This window comes from Athene cunicularia (genome assembly GCF_003259725.1).
Source record: "Athene cunicularia isolate RWA chromosome 5 unlocalized genomic scaffold, athCun1 chr5_part1, whole genome shotgun sequence".
NCBI classification, from domain to species: Eukaryota; Metazoa; Chordata; class Aves; order Strigiformes; family Strigidae; genus Athene; species Athene cunicularia.
In genome coordinates this window covers 15,661,637-15,686,410 of record NW_020799101.1, presented here as the reverse complement: position 1 = coordinate 15,686,410, position 24,774 = coordinate 15,661,637, and the positions used below count along the sequence as shown (strand labels likewise).

The 24,774-nt window shown below is 34.6% G+C and overlaps 1 protein-coding gene across 2 annotated transcripts in view; it reads right to left on the bottom strand.

Annotated features, from left to right (window-relative positions):
- Positions 1–364: 364 nt before the first annotated feature.
- Positions 365–24,774, bottom strand: part of ATG2B (autophagy related 2B) — a 47,925-nt gene continuing 23,515 nt past the window's right edge. For both annotated transcript variants that reach the window (XM_026849150.1, XM_026849148.1), the window contains 21 exons: positions 23,788–23,987; positions 22,900–22,980; positions 21,088–21,194; positions 20,726–20,818; positions 19,880–19,950; positions 18,806–18,882; positions 18,303–18,473; positions 17,678–17,819; positions 16,684–16,886; positions 15,496–15,722; positions 14,674–14,782; positions 13,075–13,269; positions 12,404–12,505; positions 10,731–10,809; positions 9,682–9,886; positions 8,700–8,769; positions 7,656–7,738; positions 7,143–7,264; positions 6,817–6,971; positions 5,656–5,805; positions 365–4,862 (listed from right to left, as the gene is read on the bottom strand). In XM_026849150.1, the coding sequence (XP_026704951.1) occupies positions 4,632–4,862; positions 5,656–5,805; positions 6,817–6,971; positions 7,143–7,264; positions 7,656–7,738; positions 8,700–8,769; positions 9,682–9,886; positions 10,731–10,809; positions 12,404–12,505; positions 13,075–13,269; positions 14,674–14,782; positions 15,496–15,722; positions 16,684–16,886; positions 17,678–17,819; positions 18,303–18,473; positions 18,806–18,882; positions 19,880–19,950; positions 20,726–20,818; positions 21,088–21,194; positions 22,900–22,980; positions 23,788–23,987 (2,873 nt within the window). In that variant the 3' untranslated portion in view covers positions 365–4,631. The remainder of the gene's footprint in view (positions 4,863–5,655; positions 5,806–6,816; positions 6,972–7,142; positions 7,265–7,655; positions 7,739–8,699; positions 8,770–9,681; positions 9,887–10,730; positions 10,810–12,403; positions 12,506–13,074; positions 13,270–14,673; positions 14,783–15,495; positions 15,723–16,683; positions 16,887–17,677; positions 17,820–18,302; positions 18,474–18,805; positions 18,883–19,879; positions 19,951–20,725; positions 20,819–21,087; positions 21,195–22,899; positions 22,981–23,787; positions 23,988–24,774) is intronic.

The window sequence follows — 24,774 nt, the reverse complement described above, 5'->3', positions numbered from 1 at the left end:
TGTGTTCTTCACAGGGTTTGGAAGCCAATAAAGCTTTAAAATCTCCACTGACTATGGAGATAAGAAATACATCCTTGGTAATTACATGTGGCCATGAGCCTATGGGAAGCACATGACGTGATCATACAGTTAAAGAGTGCTTTGTTGATGGACAACAGATATGGGTTAAAGTTTCATCAGCCAGGTTAATCTATTTCCTAGTTTTTGGCCTCTGAGTAATTTTAAAGGTTTTTTTCAGTATAGAATTTTTTAAAATTTTTGAGGTACAGCTGTATAGCAGGCAGGTAAAAATCTTTAAGAGTTAACTGCTACTCTGGAAGACTGTTTTAAATATTAGTTATATTCATAGGTAGAGAAAACCAACTCAAGGAACAAATTAAGATATTTATTTATGTATTGTTACAAATTTTTTTTCATTAAACATATTTAACAGGACAACCTATTTGTACTCAGGCCTTTCAGCATTTTAATAAGCTAAAATATACACTTTTGGTGACATATAAATTATGGTCAAAAATAATTCTGAGACACATACTGAGGGGACAAAAACTTTAAGCAATATAACTCAAGTTGAAATAGTCAATTCCCTTCAACAGTGGTATCTATTTCATGAGAGTATATTCTTTACACCAGCAAACTATATACAAACAATACCACAAAACTACTATAAATGCAAAAATGTAAAAAAGACACACAAACATATAGACAAATTGCAGTTTCTGAGCTCCCTGTTAAGAAATCCTGTACAAATGGATAATTTGTATTTATGTACTTAATTTGTGGTATCTAACTTTTTAATTGTAAACAAGATTCACAGCATGTAGAGCAACTTAAAACAGTTGTCAGAAGCTTAAATCATGAGGCCTGGAGACTGAGAGAACTGTACACACTAGGGGTCCAAACTGACATACACACCCACACTTTTTCTGACAATGCCTATAATGCTGTGAGATTTAGGATATTTAAAAGATTTAGAAGCATTTAACTACTCTAAACAGATTCTTGGATTTCACTGTTTTACAAAATGCATACATTTCAGTATTTGAAGTGAAATCAGTATCACATTTGAAGGTATATGTATCATGTTTAGTAACAGTTTCTTGTTCATCACCATTTAATAGCTTTTTGGTTTATTAAGAAGCAATTCTTGGCAACTCAGTTAAGCAACTGTAAATGAAAGCAAGCAATGGATGTTCACAATCAACCATTTAATGAGAAAATAAAACCAGTCACATCACTTAAGAACATATGAACTCCCTGGTGACTAACCTAACACTTATTAGGCAAATATGCAGAGGGTGTACTGCCTTGCTAAAAAGCTGCGCTGTTTAGCAACTCTCAACAGATATTGGAAAGGAAATGGAAGCTGCCTTTGCATGGATGTGATTTGTTGTTCTCAGTCACTGCTAAGATTCTTTTGAAGCATGGCTTTTCTTTTTTCAAAAGATGTCTGCCTTTTTTCAGGTACTTCCCAGACACTAATCAATGTATTTATTACTTGAAGTGCCAGGATGCTTGAGAAGACCCAGTATGACAGTTCTATCAGGACAGTATCAGATTAAGTAATAGTAGTAGTAGCAGCAGTAGTTGTTAGTCAGTTCAACATTAGGGAATTTGAACATCAAGCATGGACTGTGCCACACTTCATAATCACTACAAATATGAAAAGTGCTACTATCTGTAGCAACTGATTTCAGTGGAAAATTCAAGTACAACAGTATTGTTGCAAATCTCCGTGTGTTAATGAAGAATACAGTAATGTATTCAATAGGCTTCCATTTCCAGGAAATATGTCCAGTCAAATTTTTTTTTTTTTTTTTTTTTTTTTTTTTTTGAGTGTTTGAAAACTCTTACAGTATTGATCAGAGCATCTGATGAACCCCTTCTCATACTTGATATATACCTCTTGATAAAGCAGAAGCTGCTCCATACATTTTGAAAACAAGGTCCAAATGTGAAGACTAGTTCAGTGAGTTCTGTTGTGGGGTTGGTTGTTTTTTTTTTTAAACATTTCAAACACTGCAAGATTATGTTACAACTCAAAAAGCAGTGCAGCATATACAAAGAATTAATAAACTGCTTGTAAAAATAAAATGTTGGAAAAAAATTTAAATCAATTTCACTGAAAATTTTCAATAAAGTGCAAGCAGTAAATGCAAGGGTTTACATAGTGAAAAGTGAAGTTTAATAAATTTGTACAATCTGTATTGCTGACAATGAGACACTATAAAAATGTTTTACCTTGACAGCATACCCTCATATAAAAATATATTCTAATTGCATTGCAGTACAATCAGATCATGACAAAATTGAAAATTAAATGAACATTGAAATACCACTGCTCCTTTCCAGCAATGTCAAAAAGAAAGAAAATATGTAATTTGTCCTATTACAGTATACTCCAATTAAATGGACCCACCGAAATGACACAGTACGGTAATTGCAAATGAAAATGATGCATTGCTACTTACTTGCATTGACTCATCACCACTTCTTGAGACGGCATTCAGGAGGTGCCAAATTGCAAACATGGAACTCATTCCTGCGCAAAACGCTCAAGCTTTGAGCTCTCACTAAAGCAGAGGTCTCTAATTACTGGACAGAAGTGTGAACTGCAGCAAGTATTTTACATCAGATAATATTTCATGTCATTAAATCCGCAGGTATTTGTCCTCCTCATTTGACCTCCTGCTTACAGCAAGTCATTTAACTGAAATAACTAGGTCTTCAAAGCATATCACAAAATAGATGATTCCAGTGAATAAAACCAAAACTTTGTAATACCAACTGCCACCCAATGCAAGAATGTGTTTGTAACTGGAGTTCTGCTTTATGAAAAATAATCAAGCAGACTGCAGTCTTCCCAGCAGAGGGGACATTTTCAAATCATTTACCCTCCAGCCAGATTCTTTGGTGTTCAGGAATAACTAGTATAGTATCAGGATGAAAAAGCAGTAATTATTTTCCTTAATACACTTGTATTTGTCCAGTAAGGCCCATTAGCAAAGTTTTTGCTAGTGGCAAATATTAAATAAAAGAGAGAGGGAAACTACTTTCTCATCACCCTTAGAGACTGACATCTGATCAATAGCATCTGGTGTCCCTCTTTCAGTGGAGATTTTCCACACAGCATATTTGGAGGATTTCCACTTATGACAAGCACAGGACTCTGTCAAACACGTTCTGGCTAGTCATCCAAAGTGTTAAGTTGCTGAAATACAAAAGAAGTATTTTTCTATTCAGAATAATCTTTACTTTTTATCCTCCAGTTTTTGCTAATATTAAGAAAAAAGTTTACTCTTGCACAACTAGTGCCAAGCCTTTTAACTGCCCAGAAATGGTGCAATGTCAGTTGCTTAATAAGCTCTGGGGGAGACCAGGGCCACCCTTACACTGTAACTAATGTCAGTACCAACTTTGATTTTTGAAGTTTTATTGTCTTTTTTAAATCATCTCACCCATCCCCAGTTCAAAGTAAATGATGAATACTCATTGTCAAATAACTGACAATGCACAATTTAAATTAAAAATATCTTGTGAGAGCAGCAACTTTGCAACAATATGAACTTTAAATAAAAGCAATTATTATAATAAAGTATATATAGAATTTTAACTATGAAATTATGAAATAATTTGTTTTTACTTTACTTATGAGTTCTCATTCTTACAAAGAACTGTTGGCCACAATAATATAACTGCTGTTTTCCTGAAGAATAGTTAATTTTTATCACTGTAATTAGTGTAACAGAAGACAAAAGTATTTTTATATATAATGAGTAGTTTAAATAAATTTAAGACACTTTTCTGTAGGATCATCATCAAATGATGCTCTTTTCAATAATTTGTGTAAGATTCTAAACCACATAAAGGATAATGCACATTACATTTTATTCACACTATAAAAATGCACAATATACAGGCCATATCCTTTAAAGTGCAACACAACAGAACATTTCTGCAACATTCAGGTTCTTCAAAGACCCACAAAAGTAGGTATTTAATATTTAGGAACAAACCTGTTCATAGATGTATCAACACTGAATCTAAATGCTGAATGGTTAATCAAGCTTGCCCTTGCTGGGACTGCCACGCTGAAAGCGATGCTTATGACCACTAAACAGTATTATCATATCTGCTTCCATGTTACATAGCCTTCATGTCTCATGTCCAAAATGAAAGCTTTTATCCTTCAGTCAGTGAAGAGCATCTACGGAGTCCTTTATTGGAGACAGTTCTTTGACCATGCTCAGAAGACTTCTTTTAGAGTATACTTAGTTTTTTAAAGCATACTTAGTTTCACAATACAGATTACTGCTTCAGATGTTAAACCTACCGAGAAAAATATGGTAAATGAAACAGAGCAAGCATGTCTGAGTTGGCAGCGCATGCTTCACTATTGTTTGGCACTATCTACCAAATGTGTTGGTAACACACAGTATAAGCAAGTACCAATTTGCTTTTCACTTTATAAATATTTTTGGTTGGATGTTTTGCTAGTAATAATTGAAAATCTCATTTGTTCCTGAGATGAGCATGACAAGACAAAAAGTGAGCTCCATCTGAAGCTGCCAACGGGACAATCTTCTGCATCTCCAGCCTTGCTACCTGTCAGCTGAGCCAGATTTATAATCTCAATCCTCCCCAAGGCGCCACTTCTGAGACTCTTCTTGACGTACATCTGGCCTGATCTGGTTTCTCATTCCACCTAGAACATTTGAGGTTGCTTCTGTTGCAACAATGAAAGGTTTCACCACAGTTGGTGGAATCTGGCGAAGGACTCCTCCTACTGCTCCAGTTACTCCTCTGTTTTCATGCTCACGAGCAGCAGTCTCATAGATAGTTTGGGCTGTGTCCGTAATCCCCTTTGAGAAATTAACAAAAATTAGTTACACTAAAAAAGCAACCTCTCCTAATTTTAAGGGAAACTTCAACTGCTCAGTATTTGTCATCTTTGTGATTTGTATAACTGTAGTAGACTACATTGACACAATTATGATTCAGTTCTTCTAATGAGGCTTAAAAAAACACCATTATGAATTTACAGGTGAAAATATTTCATAGAACTTCTGGTGGCACTTCCTGTGTGTAAGGGAAGCTGTGGGGTACTGAAAGCTTTTCAAATGTGACAGAATTCACTGAAAGCTCCCCACCTGAGACCTGACTTCCTAGAGACAATATCACGTGCAACTAACTGAAAGTACAATACAAAACGTAAAATAAAAATAGGTCAGTATTCTAATTTTTAAAACACTGTCATAGTAAAGAGAGCTTTCACTTGTTTTAAATCCAGTATTATGCTTAAACTCGTAACAACCTCAGAATTAAGAGTAACTGGGGGTGGTGGGATGGGAAGGACAGCCAATGCAAGGCAGGAAATCAGGTTTACATGTCTCAGAATAACTCTAAACCCTCACAACTGTAAGAACACTGGAGTCCCATTCACACTTCTCTGCATATCATCTTAGTTTACTTCTACTTCTCTGATTTTTTCCATGCAGTGTTTCTGTTGGTTTAAGATTAATGATGAAGACAGTCTTGCTCAAAACTGAAACCCCCTTCTTCATTTGGTTAGCTTAAACTAACATCTGCTATTTTATTTGCCGTCTTAGGAAATAATTCTTAAGTTTGGTTAATAACAATTGCTTTCACACTCACCTCTTTTACTACACTGTATGCTTTGGCTACACCTTCCCGTAGGTCTACTGGTTGATGAGCTAAACGATGCCGAGAGAATCGTTTGATCTTTTTTGCTTCAATAAAAGTAGGCCCTGGTGACACCATGTCATATGCAGTTTCTGCAGCTGCCTGAAGATCAGAAGCAAATGCAAAGTATGTAAGAAGTCTTACAGCATCCAATCACAAGTTTAAGCTACTAACAGGCTGACATAATCAAAATAAAAGAATTCTAATTCCACAATTAACACTCATTTACATGAGATTAAGGTTTTGTACAAGAACTTCTTGAATGGGTACAGCTGTTACTACACATGAAGTTCCATAATTAAAGAACAAAATGTTGTAGGTTTTGGTAGGGCTTTTCTTCCCCCCCCTAAATGCCATTCCTTAGAAGGCAACCGTACAAAATGCTCAAGATAGAAACTGAAACATTTGATCAATAGTATGTTTTTCTTACAAGCACATAAGCATACAAATAATTCTACTTGTGAATAATACCACTGTTTTTTTTTTACTACATATGCTCAATCTTAGGCACATACACAATTTTTGCAAAAGCAGGTGGTAAAATCATATTTTCATTATGTGTTTTACATTAAGGAACATAAATTTTTTAACACTTCAGTTCAAGATCACTTTAGGCTTAAATCCGGAACGCTTTATAGACCTCATATGCATCAACACAATTAGTATTGGTTTTGAGGCATTCTTTTTTGGTTGGTTGGTTTATTCTTAAATAAGGACAGATAAGCTGACATTAAGAAAGTTAAGAATATCTCACTGGAAAATACACATGTGCAAAGAACTCATCTTTCTCAATATCAGTGATTTTTTAGTGCAGCTGAGTATTTCAGTATTAACCTGTACGCTGTAATATATTAAAGACACTAAGAAACATGTAACAGCTTAGGAATTCAGCAATATTTTAACACAGTTTTTTAACCATTGCATTTGATGCCATAGTTCTCACATCAGACTGATGCAAGCTTTGCCCAGCCTCAGCTTTCCTGTTTATACAGCTGCTTTTTTTTTAAAGACATGCTCCCAACCTTAAATATATAGCATTATTAGCTTAATATAGAGCACTTAACTAGCAACACTTCTCATTTTATGTCTAACCCCAGAAGTAACACACTATACCTGTATAGTCTGAACCATTCTGTTTGTTAGCTCCAGTGCTGCCATTGCAGTGGAAGTACCAAAAGAAGCTGCTCCTCTTTGAAAGCCTCTTACAATACGGCCATCCTTCCGGTACTGCTCTATTGGCAACCACACCAAATCTTTCAGACCTTGAACTAAATATGAGACAGAACACCACAGTTAGAAAGTTCTCTTAAATAAGCAGAATGCCTAGAGAGAAAGGGGAAAAAAAAGTGTCCACACTGTTTGTAGGGTTTTTTTGTCTGGGTTGTGTTTCTTTAAAACAACTGCCATGTATGTCTGAATAGAAATAAGAATTAACTTACCTAACTGCACCAGTGAATGCATAGGCCCTACTCCTCCCAAAATTCCTGGTAGCTGGTTTTTCTTTATGTCATTAAGCCACTCACTGATGGCATAGGAGAACAATTTATCCACACCTAATAAACTAAAGTAAATAAGAAATGCATTATTAATTGAAGTAAACAATGGTAGCTGTTGGCTAACCCAAGCATTTCACATGTATGTGCTTCACAAAAAGTTCAAGACTGCATAATCACATCCAGTTCAAAAGGAGGTAAACATACATCTAAAACAATTTAGTGCCAAGACTAGCACATATAGTAAATACTGTCCCAAAAATAGATATTCTTCTTGAACGCTATATATTTATTTGACAAAAACTAGAACCAAGAAATATTTTTAAAGCCAAAAAGTGTCTTGGACTTTAGAAGTCCATCTTATCAGAGAATCTGCTTTTTGCTTGCTACATTCAGTTATTCACCATAAACTTGTTCAATCTGGAATACCAATGTTTATTTACAATTCAGTAAACTTACCCATGTCTGTAACAAAGTCTCTTCAGCTTTAATTCTGAGCAATTTAACTGAGCAAGCCCAATAAGAATCCCAGCTAGCGTACCCTGTAAGTAAAATATTTTGTTATCACAAGTTTACTCATCCTGTACAATCTGCAGATGACAAACAATTTAAATCATCTCAACTCTTATTGCAGGTATTTCTGTCTAAACTGGTTCTCACCCAGTCTCCCAAACATTACTCATTACAGTGCTATGAATTATGTTACATGAAACCTTGCAAAAGATGGAATCTGGCTTAATCAGCTGCTCTAAGAAAAACATCTGGACAAGAGGGCTTCTTCAGAAATATTAAGGTACAAACATATGTCTGGCATTAGTGTGTTCCAGGCATTCTAAGGTTACTATTTCATGTTTTGATTTCTTTAGTAGCAGTATAAATTCAAGAAGTTGTTGCTTGCACTTGTCTATATTTTCTTACTGATTTGGCTGAGAATCCAAATCTAGTTGTGCAGACAGGATCTTTTTGAGGTCTGCTCTGTAAAATCAGTACGATAAATACTAAAAATTTAATACTTATTTTAAGAAGAACTATAAGCATTTTTTTAACCTGCATTAGATTTTGTCATTGCCACTGAAACCCACACATTATTAGACTGCATGGGAAGGAAACAAGGAGAGAAAAAAAGACAATACTTTATTTTGGCATTAATGAGGGAGAAAATAAAATGCACAATTCTGGAATCAGATAGTGGTATCATCCTTTGAGGGGCACCACAGCAGAGCAGAAAGATTTCCACACAGTCACTGAGTTCATAAATGTGAATTTCAAGTCTCGTTCCAAGTTAATCATACCTGAGGGATTCACCCCCTAGTTTTCAAATTAAGAGTGAAACAAGGTTAAGCTCTACTAAAAGAAAAAATTTTTAAAAATTGTCTACATTTCTCAAGATCACATCAGTAATGTCTAGGAAGCATAAAAATATACCCTGTCTCAAATGGGGAAAACCACCCAAGACAAACAACATGAATTCTTTATTGTACAGCATCAGCATTGTAAACAAACCTGATCCATTGATACATGTTTGCCGTGGTAATCAAGCCGTATTGGAACTTCTGATGTAAAGCGAAATTCTCTGGTATATACAAAGGAAATTTTACAGTGAGAAACATAAAAAGGAAATAAAATTATCCTTCCAAAAAGAAACTCATGGTTTCCCACCCTCCTGGAATAGGATGCCATACCATTTTCTGTAAACTCTAAATCCTCTGGTTCATGTTAGTACTTCAGAATAAGTGTACAAAATACAGTGGCAAATTCAGCTTTTCTTGGTTTACTAACACCTATTCGAGGTTAACATTTATAATAAATTTAACAGTCTTTCAAAAGTGCTACTAAACCTGCAGGTGAACATCTTCTCTCAACTCTTCACAGCATGAACTTCAGTTACAAAAAAAAAAAGCACATGGCTAATGATGGTTCTGTGGACAAAATTTAGCATTACAGTTGGAACTTATTAAAAAATACTGTTGGCGATGTATATGATGAAACAGAACCACAGTCACTCTCATAATTTGGCTCTGCACTGCTAACCAAAGCACACATCTGTTAGAGGCACTTATGATCTGAACACACAAAAAACCCCTTCCGTGTAACAAGCTGCAATTCTTCCCAGACAGAACTACATCAGAGTTTCTCTTGTGATATTTTAATCTCGCACCTCTCCATGACATCCTTTTCCTTTATATACTCTCATCTCTGGTTATATTTGTTGGAGATAAGAGTACAAAGACTGCTCTCTTTATTTATAAAACATCTCATTAATGATTCTGTACATAGCATGGCTTTATTTTCTTGTGCAGAGTAGTGTGCAAAAATTTTAAAAAAATTGTTAGTTACCTTCCCATGATAGAAAAAATATATTTGATTTCCACAATTAGTCAGTAACAAAAAAATCACTTTGTCATAAGGTCCGAATAGCGCTTCATCACACTTTAAAACATTGAAAACGGCTGTTGTCACTGGAAATTTTGTAACAAAAGTTTACCTGAAAAATACTGGCTGATCACTGTATGATGTCACTTCCTGTGAGAAATGATGATCATCTCCATTAACCACATCCATAGAATCAATGCTACCGTTTTCATTTGCTTGCTTGTGTGATGAGAAAGAAATTACTGGACTTGGGTCCTTAAGGCTGCTGACATGCCTGGGCAAACTACACGTAACTTCGGTACCAGGGGACTTTTTAACTAAGATAAGAAGTTATACACAGTAAACAGACTCATTTTTCACAGGGATAACAAAAAGATTTTGCTTATACAATTACTTTGTCCTTAGTAAGCTCTAATGCTTATTAATAGGAATTACTAGCAGGACATTATTTAGATTCTCTTAGTAAGATAGTTACTTAGTTATCAATAGAAATTATTACAAGAAGCTTAAGTTCAGGTTTAACATAAATAATCTAGTTTTAATGGTAGTATTGTAGAGTACTTCATTACGTACGCATTTCAGTATAACGTCTCACCAGAAATATGTACAATATAACTGCTAACAAACTTACAAATACAGATAATAGAGGAAATATGCTTTTCAATATATACTGGTTTTTGCATCAGATGGTGCAGTTGTTCAGAAGCACTGTTTTAACCATATGCATACATTGTACTGCTTATTTATCATCTTGAATTCTATTCCTTTCTCTAGGGGTTAAACAACTTCAAGCTATTATACACAGTCTTTTATGCAGGAGATATTAAATAACATATTTGTTTTAACTAATAACTCCTAATACTATATAAATAGTCTTCATTTTTTTCTTATTAAAGTTCTTATTTAATATGCTCAAATTTTGGTGAAACCTTTTATACAATGGAGATCTCAGGTGTTGAAGAACTTTACTGGCATTTATAAAATATACAACTAAAATACCCAAAGTTTCTGTGTTCTAACAAATGAGTTATTAATACTGGGGTTTGGTTACTAATGTAAATTCTTTTACTCACATGAGATTCATAGGCATATTTATAGACATGTACACACATTAAAGGAGAAAGAAGCAGCACTTTCATATTAGGTTTTTCAAAAGTATACCTTCAGGATCTGGAGCAACTAAGAGTTCGACTTCTGTAGAAAGGCTAGTGAAAAAATCCTTCAGGAAAAACAAGGCATCCTAATGTCAAAAATAAAACACAATCAGGTTAAAAAGAGAATTGTGTATTTTTCTAAAACATGTTATCTGCCATTCCAGCTCTTTATTTCCTTAATTTCCATGAATCAAAACACATTTTTTTCTTAGTGATCTTTTTAACACATGCAGAAGCCACACAAAAATCTAAAACAGAAACCAGAAAGACCCTCTTGGTCATTGCCCCGTTAGATAGATTATGAAATCATATTATATGTATCTCCATCTTAAAACTCTAGGGCTGTTTTCATCATCTATACTCTCATTTTGGAAACTGTTCCAGAACCCAAGTGTTTTAATGATTCTAAACCTTTCTCTAATTTTCAATAAAAGGGTATTCACTATAGTTTATATTCATCTCTAATAGTGCCAATGTCACACAAATTATTCCAGATTAGATCCTGGCAATGCTTCATTAAAAGTCATTTATATCTCTGCTATTAATGTGTTGTTAACGCCTTAAAGTCATTACATCCCATTTTCTCTTCTTGATAGATGCATCACATTTGTGCCTTGTTCATCCTAATGACATCTAGACTTTTTTTTTTTTCTTCTAACTGCTAAGCAGACAGCTTAAGCAGTAATAACATGAATTTCTAACATGACTGCATGCAGCCCTATGCTTCCAAGAAAGGTGTGGTTAATTTTGCAGAAGCTGTAAAAGGTGAATTTTTTTTTTTATGGAACAGAAATAAAAGACTTAGGAAAGTAATCATGAGGAAATGTATTTCCTCACTACATGAGCAGTATTTCCATGCTATTTTTCTGTATGAAGTTAATACAAACTATACAGAGTTCAATTTCTCTAACAGAAAAATGAAAACCTGGTCTCTAATGTGTCAAGGGAAACAGAAGGTAGGTATAGAACTCCTAATTGTGCTCTTGGGAGAAAAAAAACAAAACCAAGACAATACATCTCTCTGCAGAGGATATATTAAGCAAGAAAGGCCTTAAAGAGTAATAACTCCACTTTAAATTTGAATGCACAAACATATTAGCTTCCTTACAGGTGTAGCAAAAAACCCCAACTGTTTCTTGAGTATATGAAAAATACTTTGTACAAAGGCTTGTTAAAGAAAGTAAAACCATTTCTCCCATTTCTGTTCTTCATGCCACTGCAGTTTATAGCCTTTAGAATATAAAAGCAGTCCTCAAGTGTTAAGTGCTCTTGAATAAAATATTGTGAACAGCTTCTGAATGATGATTAACCTTTTTCAATCAAAAACACCAAAGCCACTTTATGCACAAACAAAGCAAAACCATTCAAGAATAAGTATATGCTTTTTAAAAGCCATTATTTCAAAATATTTGAGATCATCAGAAGTCTTGGAAGGTAAACTGGTTCAACTGAGTAAATCGCCAGGTCTATAGATACTTAGTTTTAAATTAAAAAAAGGCTACTCTAACAGCTACAGCAGAAGGCAAGTTCTAACATTGTCATAAACAGTGTAGCAGAGATCCAAAGGTATGTGAATGATCATAAATAAAAAAGGGATCAAATCAAGATAGTTACAAGCCTCTCAGAAAAACCCAGTATCTTTTTTTTTTTTTTTTTTTTTTTTTTTTTTTTTTTTTTAACCTGGTCAATGTTGAGGCGAAGCGGCATTAGTGAAACCCGTAAACAACATTCCTGGGGGGATCTGCCAGACTCTGGACGGACATGTAATGCTTTAACTGTTAGCTGAAAAAAAGCAACATAAATAAAAGTAGTAATATTCACAATTATTAAATCTCAAAACACTAGCTAGGAAGAACATTTACTGCAAAACCTCTGTACTAATCTGATTCCACTTACCTATTACAAAGCTAGTATTGAATAAATAACTTACTATAGATGCTATGAAAGACAAAATAGAAAAAAAAAAAAAACCAAAACCAAATTCATAAAGCCTTTACAGAATCAGTAAGACTAGAGTATATCATAAAACTACTATTCTGAATATATAGTGAAAATTCTAATCATACTCACACAGATGTTTGTTCAAAACCAAAATGTGAAAGCTACCAAGTAGTCCTGCACATCTGTGTTTATACTGACAGAATCTCAAAAACATTAATAATACCTGACATACTAATATTCAAACTTTTAATATCCACAAGTAGCCAAGCAAATAACTACCAACAAGTTATATTACATCTGTGTTACCTGACCTTATGTTCCTTCTTCTATAAGATTAAGAAATGCATACAATCCTCAATGATAGCCCAACCACTATAATTATAATGACTTAACACATTCCATAACTGTACCATGTTTGAATGCGCTTTTCTGGGCATCTCCTTACTGCAGTAGAGATAGAGAAATTTATTCATCTGTGACGTAGCTAAGCGATCTCTAATCTCCAGGTCTTGAACAATAAAAACCTGCCGTGACACTGGCTGCTCCAACAGACTGGATTCACCTTCTGCACCACCTGGAGGGTATACCTCATGCTGGAATTTCACCTTTTAAAAGGTAAGAAAACCAGAACAAATCAGCATCAGTGGAAAAACAGCCTTTAACAATAGAATACCAATACAAAATCCAAAACAAAAGAAAAAAACACCTCACACAGGAACTTTACAAACCGTCTACTATTATAAATTTACAGGAATAATATTAGGATTTCTGAAAACTATCCAGATTTTCGCACATCTAGCAGTAGAAATCTTCCAATTCCTAGTCATGACATGTTCATATGTTAGGATGCAAATCAGAGCCAAAATAGAGTCAGTGAGACAAAGAACAAGTTTTGCATTTCATTCTGATATCAAGTCTGCTTCATCCTCTCATTCCTGCCTTCTTTCTTACATAACTTTGCAGTATGTAGTGGGCAACCTTGCAGTTCTTGAATCCCTTCTATGCTTAGGAAAGTAAGTTTCTTCCCTACCAAGAGACTTCTCAAGAGTATTCTTCCAAACTCAGTTTTCTTTTTCTTTACTCACTTAATATAAATTCTAATCCATAACCTCTCTGAAATTCTAAAGAACTCTGAAATCTCTCATTTTCCTTATCTCTTGATGTAGTTCTCATTTCCAAAAAACTGTGTTTACCTAAAAATCATTCCCTGACTAAATAACCTCCCCAGCATGCTTGCCTGCACTGTAATGAAGCAGAGCACACATAGCAAGCAGAACAGTGGCCTCTGCTGGCCACATCATAGTATGTTAAGAAACACCGTAAAAGCGCCCTATACTCAAGATACATATACATGATACATGATATAATGAACATTTTAAGTGTTGAAGATAATGTCTATCATCTGTCTTATGATAGATGTCTATCATAAACATTGGTCAAAAACTTTAAGTTTTTGACACTCTTCTCCTTAACTTCTTGTTTAAACATTATTATTGTTATTAAGCCTTGTAGCAAGTTAAGGGTACAAGCAGGGGGGAAAAAAAAAAACCCAAAACTACACCTCAATACTAACACGAACTCGTTAGGTATCTGCAAATTAAGAGAAATTGCTATAAATCTACATATGAAATTTTCCATGTGGAGTATTAAATGCTTTCGTTTTTATTGCTATGTCATGGTTTTTCTAAGAAAGGCTAAAATAAGTATCAAACATTTCTGGCAAGTTTGAAGTGCTAATGAGATGAGCTCTAGAAACATATGTAGACTGTAAGAAGTATTTAGTTTTATGCAGTACCCTTCATGTTTACAGAAATGTTTGAGAAAACTTTATTTAAATTTATTATTTTATTTAAATTTAAATTCATCACCTCCAAAGCAATTGCTTTGATGTAGACAGTAATAGAAGAAATCCTACCAAACTCTAACGGAGAGCTGTTATCAAACAGATATAATATGTAAAGATATTCACACACAGACAGTCATGGCTGAAGCTGTTTTCTGTCATTTACCTTGCTTAACTGTATTTCCATTAGGAAGTCTGGGTTTCTTCCTCTTCCCCCACATGCTGTACTCCGTCCATGCCTCGTTGGTGTATGAGAAGGAGAACTATGGGGACTTCTGGGGAAATAAATAAAAAATTTAAAAAAAAAAAAAAAACACAAAAAAACCCACTTTCACAGATTAAATTTATCTTGTTGTTAATGTAACACTAAAAGCATGTATATTTCACTGTATATAACTTACTAGTATTGTAATAGCTACAAGAGAAAAATACTAGAACATACCAAAAAGTACTGGAAGTCACATTACAGTAGAACAAAAAGTATTTGGTTAAGTAATGCATACTTAAGCAAAAAGCTAGGCATATGCTTCCGACCAAATTAACATTCCTAAAATATTTCCTTAATTTTGTCTGTGATAGTAGTATTCTTTAGCTTACAGGACATCCTGAAAACCAGACACCAGCTACCATAGCAATAGTCTCTTATCTTCCTTAAACCCCAATCTTTTCAGGAAAATTTAACTTCTAATATAATCCCTAAAAGTAAACCCACTCCTCCATCCCCCAAAACCCACCAAAACCAAACCCAGCTTGTCCAGGTTAAAACAAAGGAAAACCACATTCTGTGTGCGGAGATAGTGTAAGAATATTCTAGATGATCTTTAAGGTCCCTTCTGACCCAAACCATTCTATGATTGATTCCTTGTGATGAGGGAGTAAAGAAGCAGTCAAGGGAGACTTGAGATTGAATAGTGAGATTAACCTCAAATCAAAGGAAAATTAAGTATTCTTAAATGTTCCGATCTACAGAATTACATCAAACACTTACATGAAACTTTTAGCTGGAGATGTTGGTGGTGCAGTCCCAAAATCCCTTCCACCATAAAGATGCCAAATAAGAGAGATTTCCTTTACAACATAGCGTACCAGAGGAACAGGAAAATGAAGGGGAGCTTTGCTTGTATCTGTTTTTTTCATAGGTTGGCTGAAATGATTTTCCTTTATGATAATTGCATCATCAACCATTATTTTTATTACTGGCTCTTCCTCTTTTTCCTAATTGAAAAAAAAAATTGAAAAAAAAAAATTGAAAAAAAAAAAGTTGAGAAGGTGAAATCTCCTTTCTTTACTGAGATGTTTAATTCTTCCCTATGAAAAAAGAAAACATTCTGTGCTGTCTTCTAAAGCTTATACAACACACGCTTGGTTTAGGAATCATACTTACAAAGCAACTTAAAATACAAAGGGACATAAAAATAAACTAGAAGCTGAGAAGTAGTTAAAAAAAAATTAAAATTCCTCATCCAAACTGTAAGCAAGAGTTGAAAACAAAGAAAAAACCACAGAAGAGCCCAGGCTACCGTATTAGCACGTTTGGAAAGAAACAAGCTCAAAGATAACTGGACAAATACAGCTTTTAATCAGAGAGCCAGAACTACTTCTGTCTGTTAAGACTAATACAACCAGAGATACAATGAAAAACATGGTCACAAGCTGTTTTCAAAGAGTTGAGTATCGTTTCCCAAATTTTTTAATGCAGTGGAGACAGCAGTGTAGTGACACACAAGCTTTTCTCTGAGGTTTGGCAAGGATCTTATGCCCATAAAAGCACTGAAAGCTTAAGACTACGAGAAAAGGTGTGCAAAGCTGCTATTTTCATAAATGCTGTATTTTACTTAAAAACTTCTTCTAACTGTGCCATTATTCTAAGTCAAAATGGCAATAACAAAACATGACTAAAATGTAGGAAAACGGACAATACAGTTTAAAGTAATATTCAGATCAGAGAATAATTACCTACTTATGAGGTATAGAAAAGCCATTATATATTTGAAAATACTTTAATTCCTAACAGTAACAATGCATGAAGTCCTTCCAAACAGAAATATTTTTCTGCTAAAAATATCACTAAGCAATCCCAAAAAGCTATAAAGTCTAATTTGTCCAAGTCTTACACAGGCTTTTCTCTAATTCAGTTTATATATGGATTTTTTAAGTAATTCTCAAAGCTTCTTACAGCAACAGCAACTTTGGGTGCAAAAAGAATGCAGAAATCATCACTTTCTGCAGGAACATCTCCCATGGCCTCATTTATCAGGTGATGAGTGAATGAAGTGTAAGTGGGACTTGTATCCTGTGAGACATTTCCACTTTCGTCTGGAAACAGGAAGAGATCTGAACAAGATGGCTCCTGAGTTTGAGATCTGTCATCCAAAACTCCTGGGAGTTGAAGGAAGGTGAAGAAAAAACATGTTTCAGTGGAAAAATCTTTATAAAATAGGAAAATATGAATAACCTAATAGTTAACCAAAATTTGTTACTTCAATTACATCAAGAGCATTTGCTTGAATCAATTCCGACTTTAAATAAAACACAATTTTCAAAAATTAATCTACTGTACGACTGAAAGTGATTACAGTATAATTATAACTAGTTACTTGTTACCATCAAGACCACCTGACATCATGGAAATAGTGAAATTCTCTATTTGCAGTACAAAATACTTCACCAATTTAAACCTGGATTTAAATTTAGCCATGATGCAGAAGCCATAATCCTGTGATAAAATAATTTATTTTGTTCTAGCTGCTAAGTGAAAGATTTCCTCATAGCTGAAAGTACTTTCTGTAACTCAGAACTGTACCATCCTCCTGGACTGCCTTCATATACAGAACAGAGGTCTCTGACTCCTCCACACTGCAGTATGCCATATAAACTTACATCCATAGTAATTTATACTCCTAGAGAATTTGGGGTCTTGACAAGAGGCCCACACGGTCATATTCCTTCCTTGCTGTTTTCAGTATCTCAGTAATGTGTATTTGACTAGAATCTTAAATTACTTTTGCATTACTGTTATTAAAAGCAAGAATCTGATAGTGTGCAGACTTCAGACAAAGATACACTCCCGTTCTTGTTGCAGCACCTCTACGTACACAAAACATTCAATCCCACTTTCCTTCTGGAAAAGTTGTACTTTACATGTACTTATGCCTCCAGAGGATTCTTACCATTAGATTCTGGCTTCATGGCAGAAGCAGTCTGTTGAGTCTCAATTTCCTCCATTGCATCACTCATCAAATCCCGTAAAATCTGTTGCTCTGACTCAGCAAGGACCGGTCCATGGGAAGATGGCTGGCTGAAGGTCTCTACCTGTAAGAGAGGAACTACACATAGTTATGCCTTAAAGACAACTGCAATATCGTGATGAATATGATTTTGCTAGAACAGCTTGATACACCGCTCTTTAAACTGTAAGAAGCAGCACCTTAACTTTATAAATAATCAAGTGAGCTGAAACTCCGCACTACATTATTCATAAAGTAGGTCAGAACATTATGGTTCAGGACATTCAGATCATCAGAGGGTATTTAGATCATCATGTCCTGGAAATTCCTTCTTTAGATATAAATAAAGTACAATAGGTAAACAGCACAAAATATTTTAAAATATTAAGTAGTGACCAAAGCAGAAAAAAAAGTGCAATTTTACTCTCAAATATATTTTAAATCACATGTAATCTGTTAATTTCTTTGCAGGAAATCTCATGTTCTTTGAAAATAGAAAGGAGATATCAGAATTAAAAACATATTACCAGGAAGCATAAAGTTAAGCTGATATCTTGCCATTTCATACCTTCATTTTTGGCTTGCTAACTCCACGTTTAATCTCTGTTTTAGCAGGTGGATGTAAATCACCATAACTTGCAATATACTGTATGAGATTCATTAGTGCAGCACATGAATCAGAGCAGGTACGAATATGGATTACATCACTGGAACAGTGCAGCTCAAAACGTGGTTTAGTCTAGATAACAACAATGAAAAAATAAGAACACACTTCAATCTATGGTTCCATAAAAATAGCATCTATACACAGCTGGTTTTAAATTATTTTACTTAACTAGTCAAAAAGGACTTAAAAATACATGTAAACTGTGTAAAATATGTATACAATTTACATTTTTAAATTTAAATGTGAAATGTGTTTACAGTTGTAAAAAATACATGTAAACTGTAAAGAAACCACACGTGTAAACTGACAAACCTTTCTTGATTCTAAGCATAATGAAGTCATTTTCAAATTACAATCTGTCATGGAGATTTTACATTTTATTCTATTTGTGATTAAATACTTACCCTTTCCCCATCAGAATCAGACTTTACTGCTGTAATGGTTAGTTCCAACAGTCCCATATCCATAACACGAACATAATCTGAAAGACAAGTAATTAAAAAAAAAATTAAGACAATAAAAAATATTATCCTTATTACATATTTTTGATTATTAAACCATTAGAAATAGCATGAGCATAAAAAAGGATCTTTTTTATCAAAACCTTTTATGTCACTGCCTTTCCTTCTTTTATTAGGATTACTTTGAGTTTAAGTTCCAGCTACTCAAATCAAGAACTCAATCTTTTCAATCCAATGTATTACTCCCACTACCACCATCTGTGTGCAGTGTAATCTTTTATGGTATTTATCCTCATCCCATCTGTGTGAGTTTGAGAAACAGAGACACTCAGAAGTTGGGTGACTAAGCATCCTAGCAGTTTTTTAGTTGAAGTGAGAGAGAGGACACTTTCATGTGGTACTAATCTTTCAGTACCAAAAATAAGTTATTTCCCCTCTTGCTTGTTTAAACATAACAAGCATATCTTTACTCTGTCCTTCACTAGAGATCTCTTACCTAAGCTAAATACACACATTTGCGGTCACAGGATTTTATTATTTCTCCAATTAATTTGTTAAATATTGATTCAAGTTCCTCAGTCCTTAAAGGTTGTTACATGAATGAGCGCAAACCAGTTGGTATCATTCTTTTCAGAACCTAGCCCCGTGACATAACACCTTTCAAGTTTAACTACTTAGAATATCTATCTCAAAATGAGATATCTTCTCTATAAAGATTTCATTCTGTGCCAACCTAAGATTTTTAAAAACACGCTTTTTTCAAATACCCATTATGGAACTGTAACAAGGAAACGAAGGACTTGAAAGTTGCTGTTCTCTGACATACCTCTGCATCCACAAATCCAAACTAGAGCACTCGAGATTTTCATCAACCCTGCATTATTCATTCATATTCAATTTGCTGCTCCTTATGCCCCCAGACCTCCTCTTCAACAACCTTTATATGTGCTGAATATGCCTGTAATTTTGTTTCTTTAGGCTCTGAGACTCATTAAGTCACATCTAAAACATCCTTACCTCTATGGAGGTTCACTGTAACAGTGTTGCACTTGTCAGACAGATGCAAAGCAGCTTCATCTAAAATTATCCTAAGATTTAAAACAAGATGAAATAAACATGTTAGATTAAAAAAAAAAAAATAAACCCACAAATATATCTCACATATCTTAAACCTAAACTCTTCACTTTAACCTTTCATCATTTCCAAATCCATTGGTAATTAAGCACTGCAAGATATTTTCGCCATTGCTAATTACATTCTATTTGCATTTCAGTATAAGTATTTGATTTTTCTTAGAATAAACAGTAATGCGTTTGGCAAACAGAATTAACACTTCTCTTTTAATCATTTTTCTTTTTAATAAAGCAACCCACACATTTGTTTCAAAGGTCATTTCTAAGGTTTTATCAATAGAAACAAGCAAATTAGCAGATGTTTCAAACCAGAATAGCTGTAACAGAATGAATATTCAACTAAAGTTGCAAAAAAAAAAAATTAAAAAGTTAGAGATGTTCAGTAATCACTAAATATTTCCTTAATTAATATCCTATCTCCAAATAACAAATCTTTAAGAAATCTTAAGGTGCTACTAATTGACAAAATAGACACAATTTCATTTCAGGACATCTTTCAACCTAATTAAAAACTGCAGAATTGCTAGCTGTTTAAGAAAGCAATTCAACTGAAAGAAAAAAGTATTTAAGCTAATAAAATAAAAGTATGACACATGAGCAAAGTATATTTCAAAAGATACAAAACAGTGTGACCTTTTACACAACACAAATGTTTCCTATTTCAAAAAAGCAGACAGGTATTACAAGTTTTACAGGAGCTTCCATGTTTCACAATCATTTAAATTATACCTGAGAGTAGAAGAGGATTTATCTACTGCAACACTGCTGGAAATGCTGAAAGTTTCAACAGTAAGTAGAGATCTGACTGGCAAAAACAAGGGCCTAACAACAAATCAGAAAAAAAAATTAATACTCTGTACCTATTTAGAAGTGCAATCAAAGTCTTACAGGTTAGCTAACTAGATCTTCCCAGGCCTAGGCAAGTGCTTATACTACTATAAATTGCTTACAGTTTAAGCGATTTCTGTTAAATATTGTTTTCCAAACAAGCCTAAATAAGTATTCGTTACAATACACAAACTCAAATATTCCTAAAGAATAAATGTATAGCTGCAGTGCCACCAAGTCACATACAGTTGCATTTTATTTACCTGTAATCAAGAGCACAACTCCACAGATGCACGTGAAAAGTTGTAATTGTAGCTGGAGGATTATATCCCAGAACAGGCTCATCAGAAATATTCAAAAAATACAAAATCTAAAAATCAGAAACATATTATTATAGTATTTCAATATCTGTTAAATTAATAAACAATTATGCATCAGAAAAAAAATCTGTAACAGGTATGGCAATAAAATGTTTGATTAGTAGAAGGAAAAGGAAGTGAACAATCTCAGATATTTAAACGTGCTTACCCAGTATCTGAACATAGAAAACCATGAAATGTAAACAGGGAAAAAAAATAGATGCCAGTTGCAGCCTCAAAAGTACAGAAAAGACCAATCCACAAATGCCTGAGTGGCTTCTTGTATAATGTCTCCCAATCCATTTTTAAAGCTTTTCCCAAATAAAGTCTCATTCATCTTTCTTTGCAGTAGTTATTATAGTGTATTTTCTTTTCCATCTTTATCCAAAGAGTCAACTTTTCTTGTAATACTGTACATTGTTAAAGTTATCTTCAAGATATCTTTCTTTTTCTTAGGGCGGGGGGGGGCAAGAAATATGCTCAGAATCAGAAATATGTGCACATCCATTGTATATAATGCTTTTTTAATGTATTATTACTGCATAAAATGAACTCCTATCCTCCTCTTCAATATCTGTCATAGTTCTCTCTCAAATATGTTACACTATAAACACTCTTCTCAAACTATTCCAAGCCTGAGACATACCAACACTGCTAGCCTTTTAATAGTTTCTTCCACCCACCTCTTCAGCCAATTTTTTATTTCTCCCTCCAAAAAAGATTCCCAAGTGCATTACAAGCAATCTTAATTGAGCAAAAATTCACAGAGCAAATAAGCAACACAGTGTTAAAGCAGGCTACACAAACACAGGAATACCATGCTGAGACACAGCAGAGTCCAAAGCACTAAGTTCAGCTTCATGCAGTTATTCAATAAGAACACATGGAAAAAGAAGCATACCATACATACTGAAGGTTAAACAGGATAAGCTCCAATGTCAGGGTTTACTTTCTGTAATCCGGTATGATGTAAGTACATGGAGCTATACTGCTACTGTGCTAATGGCATGTCCCAGCTCATACCTGTTTACACACAGCTTCCAGATCAAGGTTCTGTAGCCCTGTCTGCTAATGCTATACCTCTGCATCCACACGTATCTGTACAACCCTTCTAATTCAGAAGTTTGCATTTCAGGCATTTATGTAAACTGCTAGTTACTACTTTCCCAAAGTCGTCTGCTCCCTTACTACTACTCAAATGATGTAACACAGAAAAAAGACAAGGGAGAAACAGGACTTGAGGAATGAAATGAGCAGAAGGAGCAAATAAAGAAATGCTTTCAGTGCTGCAACTAGCACATTTTTTTGGTTTGACGGTGTTCTTTTACATCAAGGATTATCCAAGTACTTGGATAGCGTTGGACTATTGAGATTTTCCATTTGAATTTAAGAAAAAAAAAAAGAAAAAAACAACCAAACAAAACCCCCCAAAAACCCCACAACAAAAAACCCCAGAACCTCCCTGACATCTGACATGTTGTGGGCAGAGATTTAGGATGATGAGAGAAACTGTAACAAATGAATGCACAAATAATTTAGGAGCAAGATTACAGTCTGTCAAAGGTCTCAAACAGAGACAAGAAAGAACGTGAAGAGTAATCTAAGACACTGCATAGTACAGATTCTTCCATCAAGGTTTAGTTTGATACTTAAAGCAGTTGTTAACCAGTGAGGCTGAAATGGAAGATGTAGTTGAGAAAACTGTAGAAGCCTGACCTGTTCATGCCAGCTTAAACCTGAAGGCAGTACTCTGTGCTGAAGGGTGGCTCCTCTTAGTCCAACAGCGACTAGAAATTCCTGTACAAGAAAGTTGCATGAGTTAGTTTGCATGAAATACATGTAGCTATTTGACAACTAGATTATTAAATAGTCATCCTTCTGCTCCCAGAATCTCCACGTGTCTAGAAATGAAGAAAGTCTAACACTTTCTAACAGAATGGTTTAGAAAAGACAATTTTGTGGTGGTAATAGGAAGGAAGGCTACCTGTTCATTCTGCGATTCACCAGCACATACCAGGAGTACCAACCCCATGGAGTTCATTCTTAACGCTGTTCAAATCCGAGTCAAGTGAACCCCTGTGACATTGTGCTGGTCCACAGATTCCTTCTTCTCTAGATAACTCTACCAACCTGTCTGTCACCACTGTGCCAACTAAGAGGTCATGCTTTAGCCATGCTAATGATGTTCCTGTCAAAGCCAAACACACCACTCCTTTATCAGTACGACTCCAAATAGGCAGCCTTTGTTTACTTATTAGATGACACTGCTCGTAAGCCAAGCAGAAAGCTTTTAACGCTTTATATTTGTTCTTCCTTGGTTTGGCAACAGATTAAAACTCAACCAAAGAAAAACATGAAAAAGGTCAACCAGCCAAGAAATGCATTCAGGAAAGAAATGGCATGATCAAAGTGAAGCCCTGGCAGAATTAGTAAATTATGCTGATATGTAAATTTTACAAGGTGCGCAAAAGTTTCTAACAGAAAATTACAGTTTGAGAATGAACAGCTCAGAAATATATGGTTTCTTCATCTGTAATTCTTGTAACCCCACATCTAGATGCTTCCATATAAACTGAAGTAACACAAAGTAGAAAAAACACAAACCTTTGTATTGCTCTCTATCTTATCTGATTGGATTTTGACTGCAACAGTCAGCATACTTGGACAATCTACTCCTACACCATCTGAAGTGATCCTGCTAAGACCATCTTCTTCAGAAAAGCAAATAGTAGGTTCTAACCAATGGGGACGTATTGTACTGGGCAGTCGTACTTCAGAGGAAGGGATGACCCCTTCTACCATACCTGCAAGAGATTTTAGAATGAGACATCTTGTGTTTCAAAGCTGTTACTGAGAAAGAGTTAAGAAAAATCCTTTTTATGTTTAATGCACTGAAATTATTTTAATTACCAAAGCTAGTCATGCACACTGACAACCGGAAACTGTGAAGGGGAGGTTACAGGTGATCCAGTATTTAAAACCATGGTTCTAGCTGAAGTCTTCAATGTAACTACAGGGGGTTTTTATTTACCCCCAAAAATGGCAAAGTTGAAATAAAGGACAGAAATATCTTACGGGTTACACGGATAGGATTACGTCTCTCCTTTTCATTTTATGAAGTGGTGCCATATTAACTGCTAAACACAATAATTAACCCTTGCACTGAAAATCCATTAACTTGACTACCACTGATTCAGAGACATTTAAAGGGAAAACCTTAAAAGGTTTGACCACATGGGGGTTACCAGCCATAAAAACTATATGGTCAACTTAAAACTGTTCACCTGCTGACAACAACTAGCTTACCAGGAAAAATAGAGCAGCCACTGTTAATATGTACCTTTTAAAATTAAATAGCCAATAATATATAGGAAGCGTGTACTTTCATAATAAAGAACAAGCTGCACAGTTAAATTGCCAAAGGACCAGAGTATCTTTAAAGGCCAGCAGCTGCCAATGAAAGTTTGATCTAAACTGTAGCTAAGTAAATAGTTATCATGAAGTGGTATTACTGTAGCATTTAGTAGCATTAGCCCTGAACTACATCTACTGTGCTAAAATGATACATGATCACAAGGGGGGCTGTCTCTT